Source organism: Guillardia theta (genome assembly GCF_000315625.1).
Source record: "Guillardia theta CCMP2712 unplaced genomic scaffold GUITHscaffold_5, whole genome shotgun sequence".
Lineage (NCBI taxonomy): Eukaryota > Cryptophyceae > Pyrenomonadales > Geminigeraceae > Guillardia > Guillardia theta.
In genome coordinates, this window is record NW_005434669.1 from 58,990 (window position 1) to 73,967 (window position 14,978).

Here is a 14,978-nt window from a genome sequence, read left to right on the forward strand (position 1 = left end):
GAGGAGAGGAGTGATGTGGGAAGAGGGAGGAGAGTGAATTGAGGCAAATGGAGGGAGAGCAAAAGGAAAAGGAGTGGGAGGATTAGAGGAGAGGAGAGGAGAGCAGAGGAGAGGAGAGGAGAGGAGAGGAGAGGAGAGGAGATGGCTGAAGGGGGTTAAATGAGAAGGGATTATAGGATGAAATCTCAACATCCTCCTTCAGGTGGAGCAGAGGAATCAGCAGTATCATGCACTGGCCTCCCGCTTGCTCGACGACTCCTCCTCTCCTCACATCTTCGGTCATGATTGCGTCATCTGGCTCGGCGATCTCAACTACCGGTAGATCCTCTCTCAATCCTCCTCCTCTCCCTCCCCCAGCTCACTTCGTTCTACCTCTTTCTCCTCCCTCCTCCTGCCTCGATCTCTCCCTCCTCCTTCCTCGATCTCTCCCTCCTCCTGGTTCTACCGCTTGCCCCTTCCTACCTCTTCGGACATGTTGACGTTACTAATGAAAGGTTGGATCTTTCGCGAGAACTTGCGCTTGTCTACGCAAGGTAAGAGTAGAATCTCAAAACGACTTGCAGAGACTGGAGGAGAGGAAAAGCAAGGGGGTCTGAGGAAGAGAGAGAACCAGGAGATGAAGAGGGAGAGAGAGCAGAGAGAGGAGAAGGAAGAAGAGGATGCTTGCATTCTATGAAACGAGGTTGAATGATGGCGAAGGTACAACCATCACGACAAGCTGATGGGTCAAGATCAGCTCACTGCGCAAAAACGAGACAAGAAGGTCAACGAGGAGGGAGGAGGGAGACAATGGGGCAGGCTCACATGTGCTACAGGTGTTTGTCGGCTTCGAAGAGATGAAGATTAACTTCAACCCGACCTTCAAGGTCTGAGGGAGGGAGAGAGGAGGGAAGCAAGTCGGGAGGGAAGGGAGGGAGAAGAGAGGGAGAGAACAGATAATGGGGGCAGGAGGAGGGGGCAAGGAGGTTGAGTGGTGGGAGGGGAGAGATTGGAGTGGGAGGAGAAACTGAGAACGGTCCAGTATGACTTGAACTCCAACGAGTACGACACGTCCAAGAAGCAGCGCGTCCCTGCCTACTGCGATCGCATCCTGTGGCGAAACTGGCTGCACGACTTCCTCGAGCCCATCGAGTACCAGAGAGCAGAGACGACTGAATCCGACCACAGGTGGCAGCAGCAGCAGCAGCAGCAGCAGCAGCAGCAGCAGCAGGAATGAGTGAGAAAAAGAAAGGGCAAGGCTGAGTTAGAATGAGAGAGGGGGTAGGTCATGATGAGGTAGAGAGGTGATTGAGCAGGGTGGAAAGGAGAAGTAATGTTTGTAATGTTTGCTCTCAGGCCCGTCAAGGCATTGTTCCTTCTGAAGAGAGCAATCTCCACTCAAACTAGCGGGACAGCAGCCAAAGGTCTCCAACAGCCTGCAAGTCTGACATCCCTGACACTATGATACTCCAGAACTCCCGAGCACTGGCCCTCCTGCTTTATCCTCGTCTTTGCAGACGCACTCTGTTACAAACACTTCCAAGACAGGTGGAGAGGGCGGGAGGGGGAAATCTACTTCTCCTGGGATCTTACTTCTACCCCACAGAGTCTCTTATCGACTTGTCCACGTTCACTGGAACGAGCTCAGTACCGGTTCCTCCTCCTCCTATGGAGCTCCCAGCTCATGCAGCTTGCAGGCTCCTGGCCATCGCCCTCGCCCTCGCCCTCCTCCTCCTCCTCAACCTCCTCCAGCGTCTCAAGGGAAGCCAGCATCGTCAACGCAGGACCTGTTGGACTTGTTTCAGCCTGCCAGCTTTGCAGAGGGCCCGAGCAGCGAGCGAGGAAATTCCAGTTGGGTCTCCTTCAACCACGACGACTTCGCTGTTCCAAACGAACAGACTGTTTCCTCCTTCGCCTCCTTCCCTCAGGCATGGATATCTGCACGCCGACCACTCGCTGATCTCTTTCCTACAGGCTCCTGTTGCACGGCCCCCGCCCCCGTCGCGCCCTGCAGGCCCTCCGCCACCAGCGTCTTCCGACCCCTTTGCCTTTCCCCCTCCTCCTGCCTCCTCCTCCGACCCCTTCGCCTTCCCTCCTGCTTCCTCCTCCGACCCCTTCGCCTTCCCTTCCCTTCTACCTCATTCTCCGATCCCCTGGCTGCTACAACACAAGTTTTCACCGACAAGCTGAATATCGGCGGGGGGCAGCAACAGACCCATCATGATCCTTTCCTCGAGCTCCTGTCCCAGGACTTTCCCCAGCTAGCAGCTGCTCCGGAAGCTACCCACAGTCAGGGGTTTACTTCGTTCTCCCAGGAACCCCAGCAGGTAGTAACGAGAAGTTTCAGGCTCACGAGCTGACCGCACAGCCGCAGGGTCAGGACACGAACCCCTTCATGTTCTGATGAGCTCCTGAGGAAGCGAAAGATGCGATCGCAACGGTCATCCAAGACTGGTAACGAGAGCACAGCCGACAGTCGATACCTTGGATCGACTGCACCAGATACCTAGCAGTGAAGGAAAGATGAAGGCGGTCATTGTACAGATTAACTCGAACACCCTGTGGTGCAAGAGAAGGGCTAGTGGTAAAAGACTTCATTGATCAAACAAAATTTCATCTGTCACTTGCGCTCACTCGAACAATTTCTCAGCTCGTCGCCTCCACCTTGTCAGCCCGTCTTCTTCATCCTCTTCAGCCCTTCCACGTGATCCAGCGCCTCCTCAAACCACGTCTGAAAGGAGGACCTGGGGTAGCTATCGCTGCTATCTGCACCCATGAGCTCCACCGGCGAAGTGATGGAGGGGTCGTCCGACCGTTGGATAACCCCTACCGCCCTCATGGCTGGAGCCGCGCTAGAGATGTTGGAAAGAAAGTCGCTATCCTCCGCATCTGGGGGGGTGTATGCTCTCCGTTTGGAGGGAGGGTTTGTGCAATCCATCCCCTTCTGTATGCATCGCTTGCAGGGCCTCGAGTCCTGGCACTTCAACTTGGCAGACCGACAGGCGTCGCACGCGTTCTTGGTAAGATGACGATTCGACGACAACCATCTTCGCATTCTATAGAGGTTTCCAGGTTTTGCTTCATCAAAGATGGGTTTACTCGGCTTAATGCTGTCCAACGGCAAGATCTCCATGGCCGATGCTTTCGAGGCTGGAGGTAGAGGGTTGGAATATGCAGGGGAGTTATGTGGCTCAATGTTTGAAGGTATGGTGCTGCTGCTAACGATGTGGTCACGGATGCTTCTGCTATGCCGTGACTTTGTGGCTCTATCGGGCTCCTTGATGTGCTGCCTTGTTGTGCTACGGACGCTGTTCGCTCTTGGTGTGTGGCGAAGGAGGAGAAAACAAATTGCTGCAGGGTGTGGAGCGTAGGAGAATATGAGGAGGTAATCCGCCTCCTTTGAGGGGTCCGTGATGTTTACTACAAAATTCCTGACACTCGTGATTTTAGAAACCTGGCGTGAGTGAAGGAGGTCATCTCGATATTTCATAAATATGAGCTATAGCAAAGATTAGTTATTCCATAAACAGATACGCCATGTATCGATAGAATAAGTCAGCAAGCTCACATGTTCCTTTTCCTTGTAAGCATCGCACTGTCAGCATATCACAATGAAACCGAAAAAGTATGTTTTCGTGAGCATAAGTCTTGATGACAACGACAATCTGAGCCGGACGAAACGATGAGATAATTTGGAGTACCCCAGAGGCTCCGGAAACATGAAGGAAGGGGGTTGCCATATATCACCTTCATCAGTCCCGAGGAATTAGACTTCCCTCATGTGTTCAGTGTTGCAGATAATACAAGGAACAGTAGTAAAATCATCACGAGGATGGCAACAGTCATCACTTACATACCCACGTGTGTTTGATGACAATGATGACATCATCAAGACCAAAAATATTTATTTTCATTAGTCTTGTCGCCATTCAATTTTGCTTCCGATATGAAATCTCTCATGTTCGTGTCTAACTGTGTCAGCATGCTTTTGCGAACCAGTCCACAAAAGTTTGAAAGTTTCTCCCCCCGAACTTTCAAACTTTAAAGTTTCTAGCAAGGCCTGTTGCCAGGCTACAAATTTCTGTGGGATATCTAGCTAGGAGGGCAGGAGGGAGCGAGGAGGGAAAGAGGAGGCAGAGGAGAGAATGTTGCAGAATCGAATGATGCGCTTATCACTGGATGGATCGAACGGAGCATGGCTAGGCTGGAGATGGACAAAGGAAGGTCGAACGCGAAGTACATATTCGTGTTGCTCCTACTTTTCTTGACGCCAACGGGTGCAGCATGGAGGAATGGTGGACCGCGAGGCCTTCCCTCCCTTGTTGCCATGACGATCATGGCAAGTAACCTGACAAGGTGAGGATGGTGGACAGAAAAGTTTGCTCATGACTTCTCCCTGCAGAGTTTCATACAGTAGCAGCGTCAGATCCGTCCAGGAAAGGTTCGTTGTGTACCCGTCTGGTCAAGAAAACCTCTGAGAGCAATTGATGAAGGTTGAAGCAGGCGGACGTGTTCTGCTTTGACGTTGACAGTACGCTCATCACCACGGAGAGTATCGTAGAGCTAGCGAAGTGCAAGAGGGTGCACCAGGAGGTTTCGCAGCTGACAAGGAGCGCTATGAATGGCGAGCTTTCGTTTCATGAGGCGCTTTCACGGAGGTTGAAGATCATGAAACCTTCCCGGCAAGATGTGAGCCAGTCGATGCATGATGTGATGTCATGTGAAATGTTGTGATGTTGCCGTGTCTCTGACAGGTAGCCGACTTAATAGCGGGGGACAGTATCAAACTCACTCCTAATGTAGAGCCACTCTTTCATTCGTTGAGGCAGAGGTCCCTGCCTCCTCTGCCTTAGCTCTTCTGACGCAGCTCAGGAACAAGAGCATCTGCATCCTCAGCGGAGGCTTCTGGGAGCTAATAGACCCGCTCGCTCGTCAGCTGCAGCTGAGCAGGGAGCAAGTCTACTGTAACTCGCTCCTCTTCGACGATGCCGGCGCATACGCTGGTTTCGATCCACAGGTGCTTGTTTTTAAGAGACAGAAGAGGAGTGGATGGAGGAGTTGGGGGGGGGGGGGGGGGGGGGGGGGGGGAAGGAGGGAGCGAGGGGGGAGCGAGGGGGGGGGAGGAGGAGGGGTTGAAAGGAGGAGGACGCTAAGAGGCAGCAGGCATGGACTGCCACTCAAGGAGGGAAGAAACGAGCAGTGGAGCATATCCGGGAGTTGACAAACAGCAAGACCATCGTGATGGTGGGGGATGGCGCGACAGACTTGGAAGCTCGAGACGTCGGTGACGGCAAGGTTGCTTCCTCCTCCCCCAGCCACCCACCCAGCCACCCAACCCCACCCCATACACACCACCCACGCACACCACCGCCCACTTGCCCTACTCCTCTCTCTCCTATGACTCCCCCACGTTCCCTTCCCTCCTCTCCCTCCCTCTCGTTATCTCCCTTGATGTATCCGCTCATCACATGCATGAGCAGGGTGGAGCAGACCTCTTTGTGGGATACGGAGGAGTGGAGGTTCGAAAGAGGTTTCTGTCCTCCTCTGCTTGCACTTTTTGAAAGTTTCTGCTCAGAATACAAGAGGAGGCTGATTGGTACATCTACGACTTCCAGGAACTGGTGGAAGCGATAGAGGGAAGTTGAAGGAGACAAGTCGTGGAAGAGAAGTATGACCAACTCCTTTCACTTGGACGCAGTAAACTGCTTCTGTCTCTGTCTTCTGTCGCCGTTCTTGCTCTTTTTCTCATCTTTCTGCTGCCATCGCTCCATATTATCCAGAACGACACTTGCATTCGCACCCATCTCTTTGAGCTTTTTCTGCAAGACATCCAGTCATCATCTTTCCGCACATTCCCTGAATGACCTGAAGATGCACAGTCCGGTAAAAACTCTTCTTGGCTATTCTTCTTCCATACAATCTTGACCGTAACTGCTCAACATTTCAGCTCTTCTTCCAGAAAATGTCCCAACACATCCTTGAACCTTCACATCACATCACATCACATCACATCACATCACATCACATCACATCACATCACATCACATCACATCACATCACATCACATCACATCACATCACATCACTCATTCTCCAGTTTTGTCGTCCACTTACCTCTAGCAAGGACTGCAAGCAGGTTTTGGTCTTCTTATCTTCTGTGCACTTCAACAATCCGTTCTCCACGGCTCCCGCAACTTTTGCTGTGAGAGTTTCTCAGCCGCCTCTCAAGCTCCTTCTGCTCTCACCCTTCCTAATGGCCTGCCTAGCAAAGTCTCTCCATCTCCCCGGGGGGCCGATGACCATTGCCACCGCCCACTGCGGCATGCTGGAATGAGGACAAGGAGAAAGCAGAGAGCGAGAGAGTCTCACGTCGCAAGCCTTGCGCTTGACGGCGATGTTAGTAGGAAAGGTTTCGAGCGACTTCACGAGGAATTTGATGCCTCCGTTCTTGAGCAGCTTCGCGGGATCAAACGCATGAGACAACAGAGACAAAGCAAACCTCGATCTTTTTTTCGCTTGCCTGTAGATCATGTCACCCGACGCACTAACAATCATCTTGTGTTCACCTCCTCATTTCTGCAGTGAGAGAAATGCTCGAGGGCTTCAAGAACGGTCTCAACGACTGTCTCATTGTCTTGAAACAACTTTCCAAGCTGGACCAGCTGTTCCATTACCTGACACATGAGCTCACTACCCCTCCTGCTGGATTCGCTTCAGCTTGTCTACCCCCATCTTCACCATCTTCCATCGGAGCCGTGGACATGAAAGTGAAACTCCGACCAACATCCTAGGAGATGGATTAGCTTCCTACTGGAGACAACCTTCTGCTAGCTTCTTTGACCCTTCCTCCCTCCTCCCACTCCCTCAGCTTCCGCCCACAACTCACTTGCACCCTCCCATCGAAAGTTTCTTGTTTGCCTGCGAACAAGTCGATCACGGCCCCTCTGCCTGACTTCCAGGGATCCACTCACCTTTCGCGGCCCTGCGCCCTTCATCGTCCCTCGGTTCCCAAAGGGATTGGTCCCTTTGGGTTTACGAAGCACGTGCCTTCCTCCTCCTGCAACCCAGTGAATCATCGGGGATAAAGACATAAGGAGCAGGAGCACCGATCAGCCCGAGGTAGACGACTGACTTCACTCCACCGAGCTGGAGGAGTCTGCAGAGGAGGCAATGGTCAAGGTCGCAAGGGAGAGGTAGAGCGAAAAAAGGACCGTCGCTGCAGCTGAGGGGCGGAGCACTTGTGCCCGAAGTATGTCATGAGGTCGGCAAGTTCTTGCTCTTGAGCTTTCGACGCTCTGAATCTCAGATGTTAGAGATTGAAAGTGGTTGCGAGCGTGTGACATCATAATAGAAGCTTTGGGCAGGATTAGTAGGAGCGGGAGCGGGAGCGGGAGCGGGAGCAGCATGACAAGCAGGAGCAGGAACAGAAAGAGAGGGGAGGGGGGGGGAGTACTTGATTGGGTCAAACACAATCTTGCGAGTCAAATACAAATTCCTGCATCATACTCGTCAGCTAAAAAAATTGAAAACCATCACATGCTGACTTGTCGAATTCCAGATCATCCCTCCTGTTGTAAGAGTCTCGGTTGCGAAGTGAATACGGAACCTGCAAAAAACGTGTCAATCTCCAAACATGTCAATCTCTTTCGAACACAGGGGCCCTACCGTATGCGCAGTCATATTCTTCCACACATTAGTCCCGTAGACGAGATCCTATTGAAGCATGTCAGAGTGTGAAGCAAGAGCAGAAATCAGCCAGCCACCTTGTACTTGATGAGTTCATGCTCTACTTTCAAAAGAAGCCTTGAATGCTCCTTGATCTCTTCCGCGGATGTGCCGTTTTGCTTCATCTACCAAAGTTACACGTTATCAACAGGAATAATTAACGGAGAAATGTACCGCAAGATTCTCCTCCTTCATCTTGTTTATCAGTCTGACTCGTTTTCTCACTCCCTGTTCAGCTTCCTTTGCTCTTGTCAAATTTTGTCAGCCCAACACTGCTTGCATCTTGAAACCAAATTACTTCCTGGCAGCTTGTGCACGTAACTTCATCGCTCGCTTGCTGTTCAGGATAAGAAGTCAACATGATATCAGATAAGATTGGAGATGTACCTTGTCGCAATTCCCCAATTCAGAACGTGATTTCCCTCTTTCGTCATCTTTCTGACTTCCAATCTCTGCAGGCAAGTGAACAGCAGGAGGTGAAGTGTATTCCACCCACCCCTCCCTTTGGCGCGCCACCAGCCTGCCAGGGGCTCTTCCTCCTCCTCCTTGGCGTCCTGCCCTTGAGTCTCTCTAGTTTCTCCTGGGAAAAATACTTTCGATTCGACTCCATCTCCTTCGCCAGCTTGTTCATCGGATGTCTCGGACGGAATTTTTTCAGCAGCTTCCTTCCTTGCTTTTGGGCTACGTCTGCATTCTGTCCTCCTCGAAGACGGCTGAGCCTCCAAGGAAACTCGACGAGCGAATATCTCTGTCTACACGTCTCTGCAGTCCCTTGACGCTGAGGGATCAAGCACGTGAACTTAGGAGAAGGCTCCAACCCAGTCAGGGTCGAGGATCCCGACCAACTGAACCAGTCGCATGCCGACAAGAGCATCGTAACCCATAACATCTTCCTCAGCCATGGTAGGTGTGGCCATGCTAGCCTCACAAGGGGCATGCTCGCCTTTGGGTTCAAGGAATCTTCTTCGAGAGCATGAGTGCACGTGCGTTGAGCAGGTCGAAAAGTCCAGTGATGCTTGCCATCAGGAACCTACCATCCCCAGCTACTCATCGCCATGTCAACATACTACTAACCACCGTTCTTACACTTCAGAGCTTTCCCTGCATACGAGAGCGTGGAGGCTATCCGTAATGGCCCTCTCCACGACAGCGCCTAGTTTGGGAGAGGCAGCAGAAGAGGGAGAGGAGAGGAGAGGAGATGAAGGAAGATTGCAGGTATTGAAGGGGATAGAATCATACTGAGAGATAACTCATGGTAGAGACAGCAAGTGGCGCCGGAAGGGGAGGGGTCGAGCGAGCGGACATGCTTTCGGCGGCTTTATGACCGTCGGCCTGCGGTCGCATTGCTTGTGATTTCAGAAAAAATCCTTTAGAGCTCATCAGCCGAAATTAATTCCTTCAGCTAAAAGAGTAATACCTACCACTTATCAGGCACGGTGTTGCCTGTTCTGCCGTCCCCTCCAACATGACCAGTTGTCCAGAGGAAGGAGGGGCGATAAAAAATGGGAGGAGGAGAAGGACAAGGGGAAGGGACAAGGACGAGGGGAAGGAAGAGGGAGAGATGGTGGTTGGAATCAGCAGATCACTCAGCTCAGTATGCTAAATTCAGTTGAATGGTAAGAAAGGGCTGTGCAAGGACAGAAGGATTCATGTGAATTTACTGAAACACGATATCATGTCTTGCTCTTATGATCACTGAAATAAGTCTGGCAGTTCCGGGGGCGCCATGGACGAGTTGGATAGAATGAGTACAACTGACATGAAAGAAGAGATCCTCCAGCTTCGCCTCGACAAGAAGGTTTGGGTGAGATGATGGCAGCGCTGTAAACTCATACACCATGTTAGAACCTTGTACATGCCCTTACGGCGAAGCAAGAAGAAATCGAAAACGTAAGAATGTTACGTAGAATGAATGCGAGGTTGAGTTGCACATTTAGATGAAGAGGTCAAGAACAGCGATCATCGAAGCAAGAGAGCAGAACATAAAGAGTCAGATCCACGTAGCCATGCAGAACAATGAGAAGGTAAGACGCTTCCGGGCGTGGTTTGCAGCTGAAACTTCGACTGTCAGCTTGAAAAGGATTACGAGAAGTTGAATCTTCACGCGAAGCAGTTGACAGCGGCAGTGCAGAAGGTTATTGCCCTTCGTTCATCCTCCTAATTTCTCCCCCTAATCCCCCCTCCAAACCCTTCTACCCATCCTTCCCATCATCCTCATATCATCCTTCTTCCTCCTAAACTCCGACAAAGGTTGTTCAAGAAAGAAAGCTTCTTGAGACGCAAATTCTCGGTAAGAAAATTGTTTGTTACAAATTACGCGGAGTTTCTGTTCGGAAAAACGTGACAAGAGGGATTCCACAGCTTTGGAGAGTGCAAACAAGAAAAATACGCAGAGCTCAGAACATCATACAACTACATTGCAGACCGATATGAATGTGAGAGTCCATGAATTCAGTGGAGGTCGATGTTTGAATTTAACAAGCGCAATTCAGATCAACGAGGCCAGGCAAGAAAACGACACACCACTCAGCATATGCGACACCATGTGTTGAGTGTTTAGCTGCGCATGTACAATATTACAAGACTATTTTGAAATCCAGGATCTGCCCATGATTGTACTATAATCAGTACATCCGATACCTGCTGACGCTTCTCTCACTTTTTTTAACGTCGCTGTCGCTGCGGTCTGTGTTGACGAGCCCTGATCTGTCGCACGTATCTGTGCTCAACCTGGGCAAGCATCCTCCTCAAGAGAAATGCGAGAACGAGGATGACGAGGCAAGTGTAGATGAGGAGAAACATCCACCAGGGTGGAGCCATGGGATGTCGATTCTTGTGTGGGGAGCTGAAGATCGCGAAAATTTCTCTAAAAATCTGAAGAGCATGTCCTGTCGGATCCCTTGCAACTTGTCCCAACGGTCCCTCGTGCCAGTGCTCATACTCGCTCGCTGGGATCCACTTGCCATCCTTTGACCACCTGCCAGCTTGAGCAAGAGGGAAAGCCAAACAGCACAGCAGAGTAAGTGCTCGACTCGCTTTCATGCTCGACCTTGATTCTTTGGCATTCCTTGATAGCGATCCTGGTGAGTCAAGAATGTTTCAGCAAACTTTTGGATCATCTCAGAATGTTGTTTCCATATGCAGTTTCAATAATATACACTATGTCATTCCACATGATGAGGACCGGGGGCACCTCATGAAGGCTCATCATTGCATCGTTAAAAGAACCTGGAATCTTGTTATTCGTCTACAAGGCTCAACTTCATGGCTCATCAATATCACTACCTATGATACCATACAGTGTTGTCAACCATCTCTGCTACTACTGCTCTACTGACTCTGACAGCTCTCTCTCTATGTGTTGAAGCTGCCAGGCTGTTTTTGTGGGTGGCAACGGCTAGTCAAAGCTTGAAAGATTTTTGAATTGCCGGCCGCCGCCACAGTCACGGTGATGGCGGTGAGTTTTTCAGTTACAGTTTCAGTTTCAAAACCGATCGGACTCGGAGTCACTGGGCCGTGGCCACTGCAACTGAGGCGGAGCAGCGGCCGCACAGCCGGGGCCCCGGGGCCGGCTGACTGAGTCAGTGACTCACGACCCACGGTCTCAGTGCCGCGCTCGCCCGATCACCGGAGTGAGTCATCAGCCACTGGGCCAGCCAGGCTGTGACTTTTTACTCAAAGTTAACTATGACTGACACTGTGAGCCTCGGAGCCTGGAGAACGGTCGGTCCGAGTCCGTCACTGTACCGGCCGGGCCGCGGGCCGGCGGGCCCGGGGGGGGGGGGGGCCGCGGCCGGGCGGCACCGTCACTGCAGGTACGGTCAGATCGGATCATCATTGCGGCGGTGGGCCCGGACCGCCGAGATTTTTTTGTTTTTTTGCCAGCTGTGTAAAAGGTGTCACGGTGGAATAAGAATGGCACGTATCCTGCTCGTGTCAACCATAGTCCTCGTCCTCGCGATCGCCGTCCCCTTCCTGGTATCTCCTGCTCTCTCCTGTCTGCTCCCTCCTCCCTACTCCCTCCTTCCTCCTTCCTCCTCCCCCCTCCCCCCTCCCTCCTCCCTACTCCCTACTCCCTGCCCCCTCCTTTCCCCTCAACTTTCGCTACCCCCTCCCCATTCAACGAACATCTTTTCGTTCATTGTAATCAGTATCTCCTTCTCCCTTGCCTGGATAGCTTCGATTGCCCTCCTTTTTTGAAGTTCAATTGCTTGTCTTCCTTCGTATCCCCTCCAGCATGTATTGGGGTCTCTTTCTAATCCTGTGCATGAACCTCTGCGCCTGCGTCATGTGACTTGCTGCAACTTGTGTAAAGAGCTTCGTTGACAAAGTCTTGCCAGACCCCGAAAACTGTGTTCGATGAGAAGAAACTGGCTGAGGTGACTTGTCGAGAGTATTTCCACTATGAGGATGACTGTGAGTTTTAGATTGCAAGGAAAGCACTGGCCAAAGAGTCTAAGAATGCAACTCGCATCATCAACAACGTCATCGACCTGATGCGAAAAGAGTATCCGGTTGGCTCCCCATGTGGTGCGGCAACGCTTCTGATCCTCTCTCCAGGACTACATCGAGAAAGGCGACAAATGGCTGTTCAACAATGCAGGAGGAGCCATGGGCTCCATGACAGTCTTGCACGCCTCCTTCTCCGAGTACGTCATCATCTTCGGATCGGCCATCGGCACTGAGGGGCACACGGGTCCGTTGCTGTTCCGTTGCTGCCATGCTGTCCTTCATATGACAAACTTTGTTCAGGGAGGTTCTTAGCGGATGACTGGTTTACCATCCTGTACGGCGAGCAGGTTGATTTCGTGGACTTTCTTTTTGTCTAAACATACTCCTATGTTTCTCCTCCTCTCCTCTCCTCCCCTCCCCTCCCCTCCCCTCCCCTCTCCTCTCCTCTCCTCTCCTCTCCTCTCCTCTCCTCTCCTCTCCTCTCCTCTCCTCTCCTCTCCTCTCCTCTCCTCTCCTCTCCTCTCCTCCCCTCCCCTCCTCTCACGTGATCGTGTGCAGTGGGCGTACAAGGCAGGAGCTATCGAGCGCGAAGTCTACAAGCCTGGTGACCAGCACCACCTGCCCTTTGGAGTTGCCAAGGGCTACCGCATGCCTGTGCTCTCGATTCCTCTTCCTCGACCACGAGACTGAGCTGTACAGCAGGAAGCGTGCTGGGCGCTGGAGTACGCCCGGGGCAACATCTTGAGCATGATGCCGTTCGGCATCTTTGACACTTTCTCGAGTGAGGGAGAGGGAGAGGGAGAGGAGAGGAGCTGATGGCTGGCAGGCACTCTTGACTTGTGGACCCTGTGGGAGACTGTGGAGGTTTCAGGGACTCAGATGATAAGTGAGTCACGATGTGCATCCAGACATTTCAATCATATCGCATGTTACATGTTACAGTGTCTTACTCCATTAGTGTTTTTCATCATACTTAAACTTGATTTGCATCCTGACATTGTTCACAGAGAACCTTCTCCGCGGAAAGATCTAAGCTCTGCTTCCTCGCTTTGCGGTGGTCTGGAAGGGAGAGTGACGAGTCAGGGGAGCAAGGAGGAGGGAGCGTACCTGTGGAGTGAACTCGAAACCGTATCTGCTTGAGAGTTGCATGAGAAGAGCTTCGTATCGATCCACCAGCTTCGTCATCTCGTTATGGTTGTACTTGAGGTCTTCGATTTCATCGAAGAATGCCTGTAACGAAATGTTACTCTCCACCCCCCCCTGCCTTCACCTCGCGCACCGGATCGAAGCAGTTCAGCTCTCCCTTGAGATCTTCGTTCTCTGTCTCCAGGTCTCTGATCTTGTCCCGCAGCTTCTTCATCTCCTCAAGGTCGCCATGGCTCGACATCTGCCCAGCTGTCTTGGGCAGCCTGCGCATCTCCTCCTCCAGCCGCTGCATGCATTCCTCCGCACGCTTCTCTGCTAGCCGCAAGTCGCGTCTGCTCTCGTCCCTCTCCTTCTCCAGGGCGACTTTCTCTCGTTCCGCTGCTCTCAGCTTGCTCCTCAACGCCTCTGCCTCCTCGATTGCCTCCCGCACCCTGTCAGACAAGGCCCCGTCTCCCCCAGCTGACTCCCGAGCTGAGGCCAAGTCGGACTCAAGACGGTTGACTCGCCGGCTCTTCTCTGTCAATCTGACAGCAAGTCAAGAGCCTTGATTCACTTTCTTCTCGTCCCCCCCTGCCCCTCATCCATACTACCTCCGACTCTCATCACTCCCTCCTGGTCCATCTCCCGTCCTTCCTCTCCACTCCCCTCCTTCCCTTCCTCTCCTCTCCCCTCCTCCCACAGATCCCGACTTTCCACTCCCCTTTCCCTTCCTCAACTCCTCACCTGTCCTGAAGGTCTTTGGAGGTCTCTTGTTCCGCTGGAATACAGTCAGCTCTCCTCCTCTGAGCAGGCGGCTGCCTGACCTTTGAGCTGTCGCTCTAAGCTCCGAACCTTCTCGTCAAGTTTTGCCTTCTTCTCCACCTGCAGGTCCATGAGGACACAGTAGGACGAGAAAGCGCTAGTAAGGAGGAAGGAGGAGGGGGTGAAAGAGGGTTTGCAGGCATGAGGAGGAGAGGGGAGACAAGAGGGCAGGGCAGGGCAGGGGAAGTCGAAGGAGAGTCGACGACCTGGTCCTTCATATTCAAAAGTCTTTCGTTGAGCGATGAAATCTCTTTATCCCTCTCTGCCAAAGCCTGAAAGCAGCTCAGTGCACCAACATGACCCGGCGACGTGTACAAGCTTCAGACTCTTCGCCTCTCTGTGAAAACAGAGTCAGGGGTGTGAAGGGAAAACAAATGGAATGCTCACCTCACGCTGTCCATGTACTTGACGTTGGTTGCACTATTTGCTTTCAAGCTCTCGTTCTCACTGGGAGCAGGAAGTCAGCCTCACATCGAGAATGAAACTCCTCACCGATGAAGCTTCTCCATCGCAATCTTCGTCGACCGCACGAATCGCTCCATCTCCTCCTCCTCCTTCGTCTTCTTCTTCCCGGGCTGCTGCAAGTGAGGGGAGCGGGCAAGAACAACGGACCTCACCTTGGAGTCAAGACCCTCCGCCTTCCCCACAGCAAGAGGAAGCGCCTCCAGCTCCCGAACGCGTCGTTTCCATCGCTCGAGTCGGAGGTCAGAGTGCTCAGTCTCGAAGCGAAGTCGGACAAGCTCGTTCTGAGCCCCGAGAAGCTCGTTCTCCAAGTTCTCGTTCCTCGTCCTCAGCTCTGCGATCGATGTCTCGAGGCGCTTCATCTGCATTTGCCCTCAGCGCGAGTACATGGAGGAAGGGGCAGGAAGAAGAGGG

General features: G+C 52.3%; 6 protein-coding genes across 6 annotated transcripts in view; 4 read left to right on the forward strand and 2 right to left on the reverse strand.

Annotated features, from left to right (window-relative positions):
- GUITHDRAFT_100528 (hypothetical protein) overlaps positions 1-1,216 on the forward strand; it is a gene marked incomplete at both ends in the record, with an annotated part of 5,895 nt that extends 4,679 nt beyond the window's left edge. The window contains 5 exons of the mRNA XM_005840465.1: positions 203-318; positions 495-533; positions 700-763; positions 816-866; positions 1,022-1,216. Of these exons, the coding sequence (XP_005840522.1) occupies positions 203-318; positions 495-533; positions 700-763; positions 816-866; positions 1,022-1,216 (465 nt within the window). The remainder of the gene's footprint in view (positions 1-202; positions 319-494; positions 534-699; positions 764-815; positions 867-1,021) is intronic.
- A 1,343-nt stretch (positions 1,217-2,559) lies between these two features.
- On the reverse strand, positions 2,560-3,332 carry GUITHDRAFT_150214 (hypothetical protein). Its single transcript, XM_005840466.1, has one exon. The coding sequence runs from the start codon at positions 3,110-3,112 to the stop codon at positions 2,648-2,650; it is 465 nt and encodes a 154-aa protein (XP_005840523.1). The 5' UTR covers positions 3,113-3,332; the 3' UTR covers positions 2,560-2,647.
- An 842-nt stretch (positions 3,333-4,174) lies between these two features.
- On the forward strand, positions 4,175-5,624 carry GUITHDRAFT_100530 (hypothetical protein; the record flags this gene model as incomplete). The annotated part of the gene is made up of 7 exons (XM_005840467.1): positions 4,175-4,335; positions 4,382-4,420; positions 4,473-4,689; positions 4,734-4,810; positions 4,852-4,996; positions 5,460-5,509; positions 5,555-5,624. The coding sequence occupies 7 exons, from the start codon at positions 4,175-4,177 to the stop codon at positions 5,622-5,624; spliced, it is 759 nt and encodes a 252-aa protein (XP_005840524.1).
- A 39-nt stretch (positions 5,625-5,663) lies between these two features.
- On the reverse strand, positions 5,664-8,640 carry GUITHDRAFT_132660 (hypothetical protein; the record flags this gene model as incomplete). Its single annotated transcript, XM_005840468.1, has 18 exons — positions 5,664-5,798; positions 5,845-5,910; positions 6,093-6,178; positions 6,224-6,293; positions 6,348-6,434; positions 6,478-6,498; positions 6,545-6,652; positions 6,717-6,765; positions 6,865-6,896; positions 6,950-7,035; positions 7,085-7,134; positions 7,432-7,473; positions 7,523-7,584; positions 7,644-7,691; positions 7,742-7,828; positions 7,878-7,950; positions 8,091-8,155; positions 8,200-8,640. The coding sequence occupies 18 exons, from the start codon at positions 8,638-8,640 to the stop codon at positions 5,664-5,666; spliced, it is 1,608 nt and encodes a 535-aa protein (XP_005840525.1).
- A 789-nt stretch (positions 8,641-9,429) lies between these two features.
- GUITHDRAFT_132661 (hypothetical protein) lies at positions 9,430-10,255 on the forward strand (the record flags this gene model as incomplete). The annotated part of the gene is made up of 7 exons (XM_005840469.1): positions 9,430-9,507; positions 9,549-9,593; positions 9,641-9,727; positions 9,775-9,837; positions 9,954-9,993; positions 10,065-10,138; positions 10,196-10,255. The coding sequence occupies 7 exons, from the start codon at positions 9,430-9,432 to the stop codon at positions 10,253-10,255; spliced, it is 447 nt and encodes a 148-aa protein (XP_005840526.1).
- Positions 10,256-11,604: 1,349 nt separating this feature from the next.
- On the forward strand, positions 11,605-13,216 carry GUITHDRAFT_91839 (hypothetical protein). Its single transcript, XM_005840470.1, has 9 exons — positions 11,605-11,681; positions 12,044-12,082; positions 12,131-12,217; positions 12,264-12,399; positions 12,456-12,502; positions 12,714-12,809; positions 12,858-12,936; positions 12,982-13,041; positions 13,163-13,216. Exons 1-9 carry the CDS (start codon positions 11,619-11,621, stop codon positions 13,186-13,188), a joined length of 633 nt encoding a protein of 210 aa, XP_005840527.1. The 5' UTR covers positions 11,605-11,618; the 3' UTR covers positions 13,189-13,216.
- The last annotated feature ends 1,762 nt before the right edge of the window (positions 13,217-14,978 follow it).

Bases quoted from the DNA above. Each gene is read 5' to 3' on its own strand.
- GUITHDRAFT_150214 (XM_005840466.1), bottom strand. From the start codon at position 3,112: ATGGAGATCTTGCCGTTGGACAGCATTAAGCCGAGTAAACCCATCTTT.
- GUITHDRAFT_91839 (XM_005840470.1), top strand. From the start codon at position 11,619: ATGGCACGTATCCTGCTCGTGTCAACCATAGTCCTCGTCCTCGCGATC. The intron at 11,682-12,043 runs GTATCTCCTGCT...AAGTCTTGCCAG, and splicing joins CGATCGCCGTCCCCTTCCTG to ACCCCGAAAACTGTGTTCGA. The intron at 13,042-13,162 runs GTGAGTCACGAT...CATTGTTCACAG, and splicing joins TTCAGGGACTCAGATGATAA to AGAACCTTCTCCGCGGAAAG.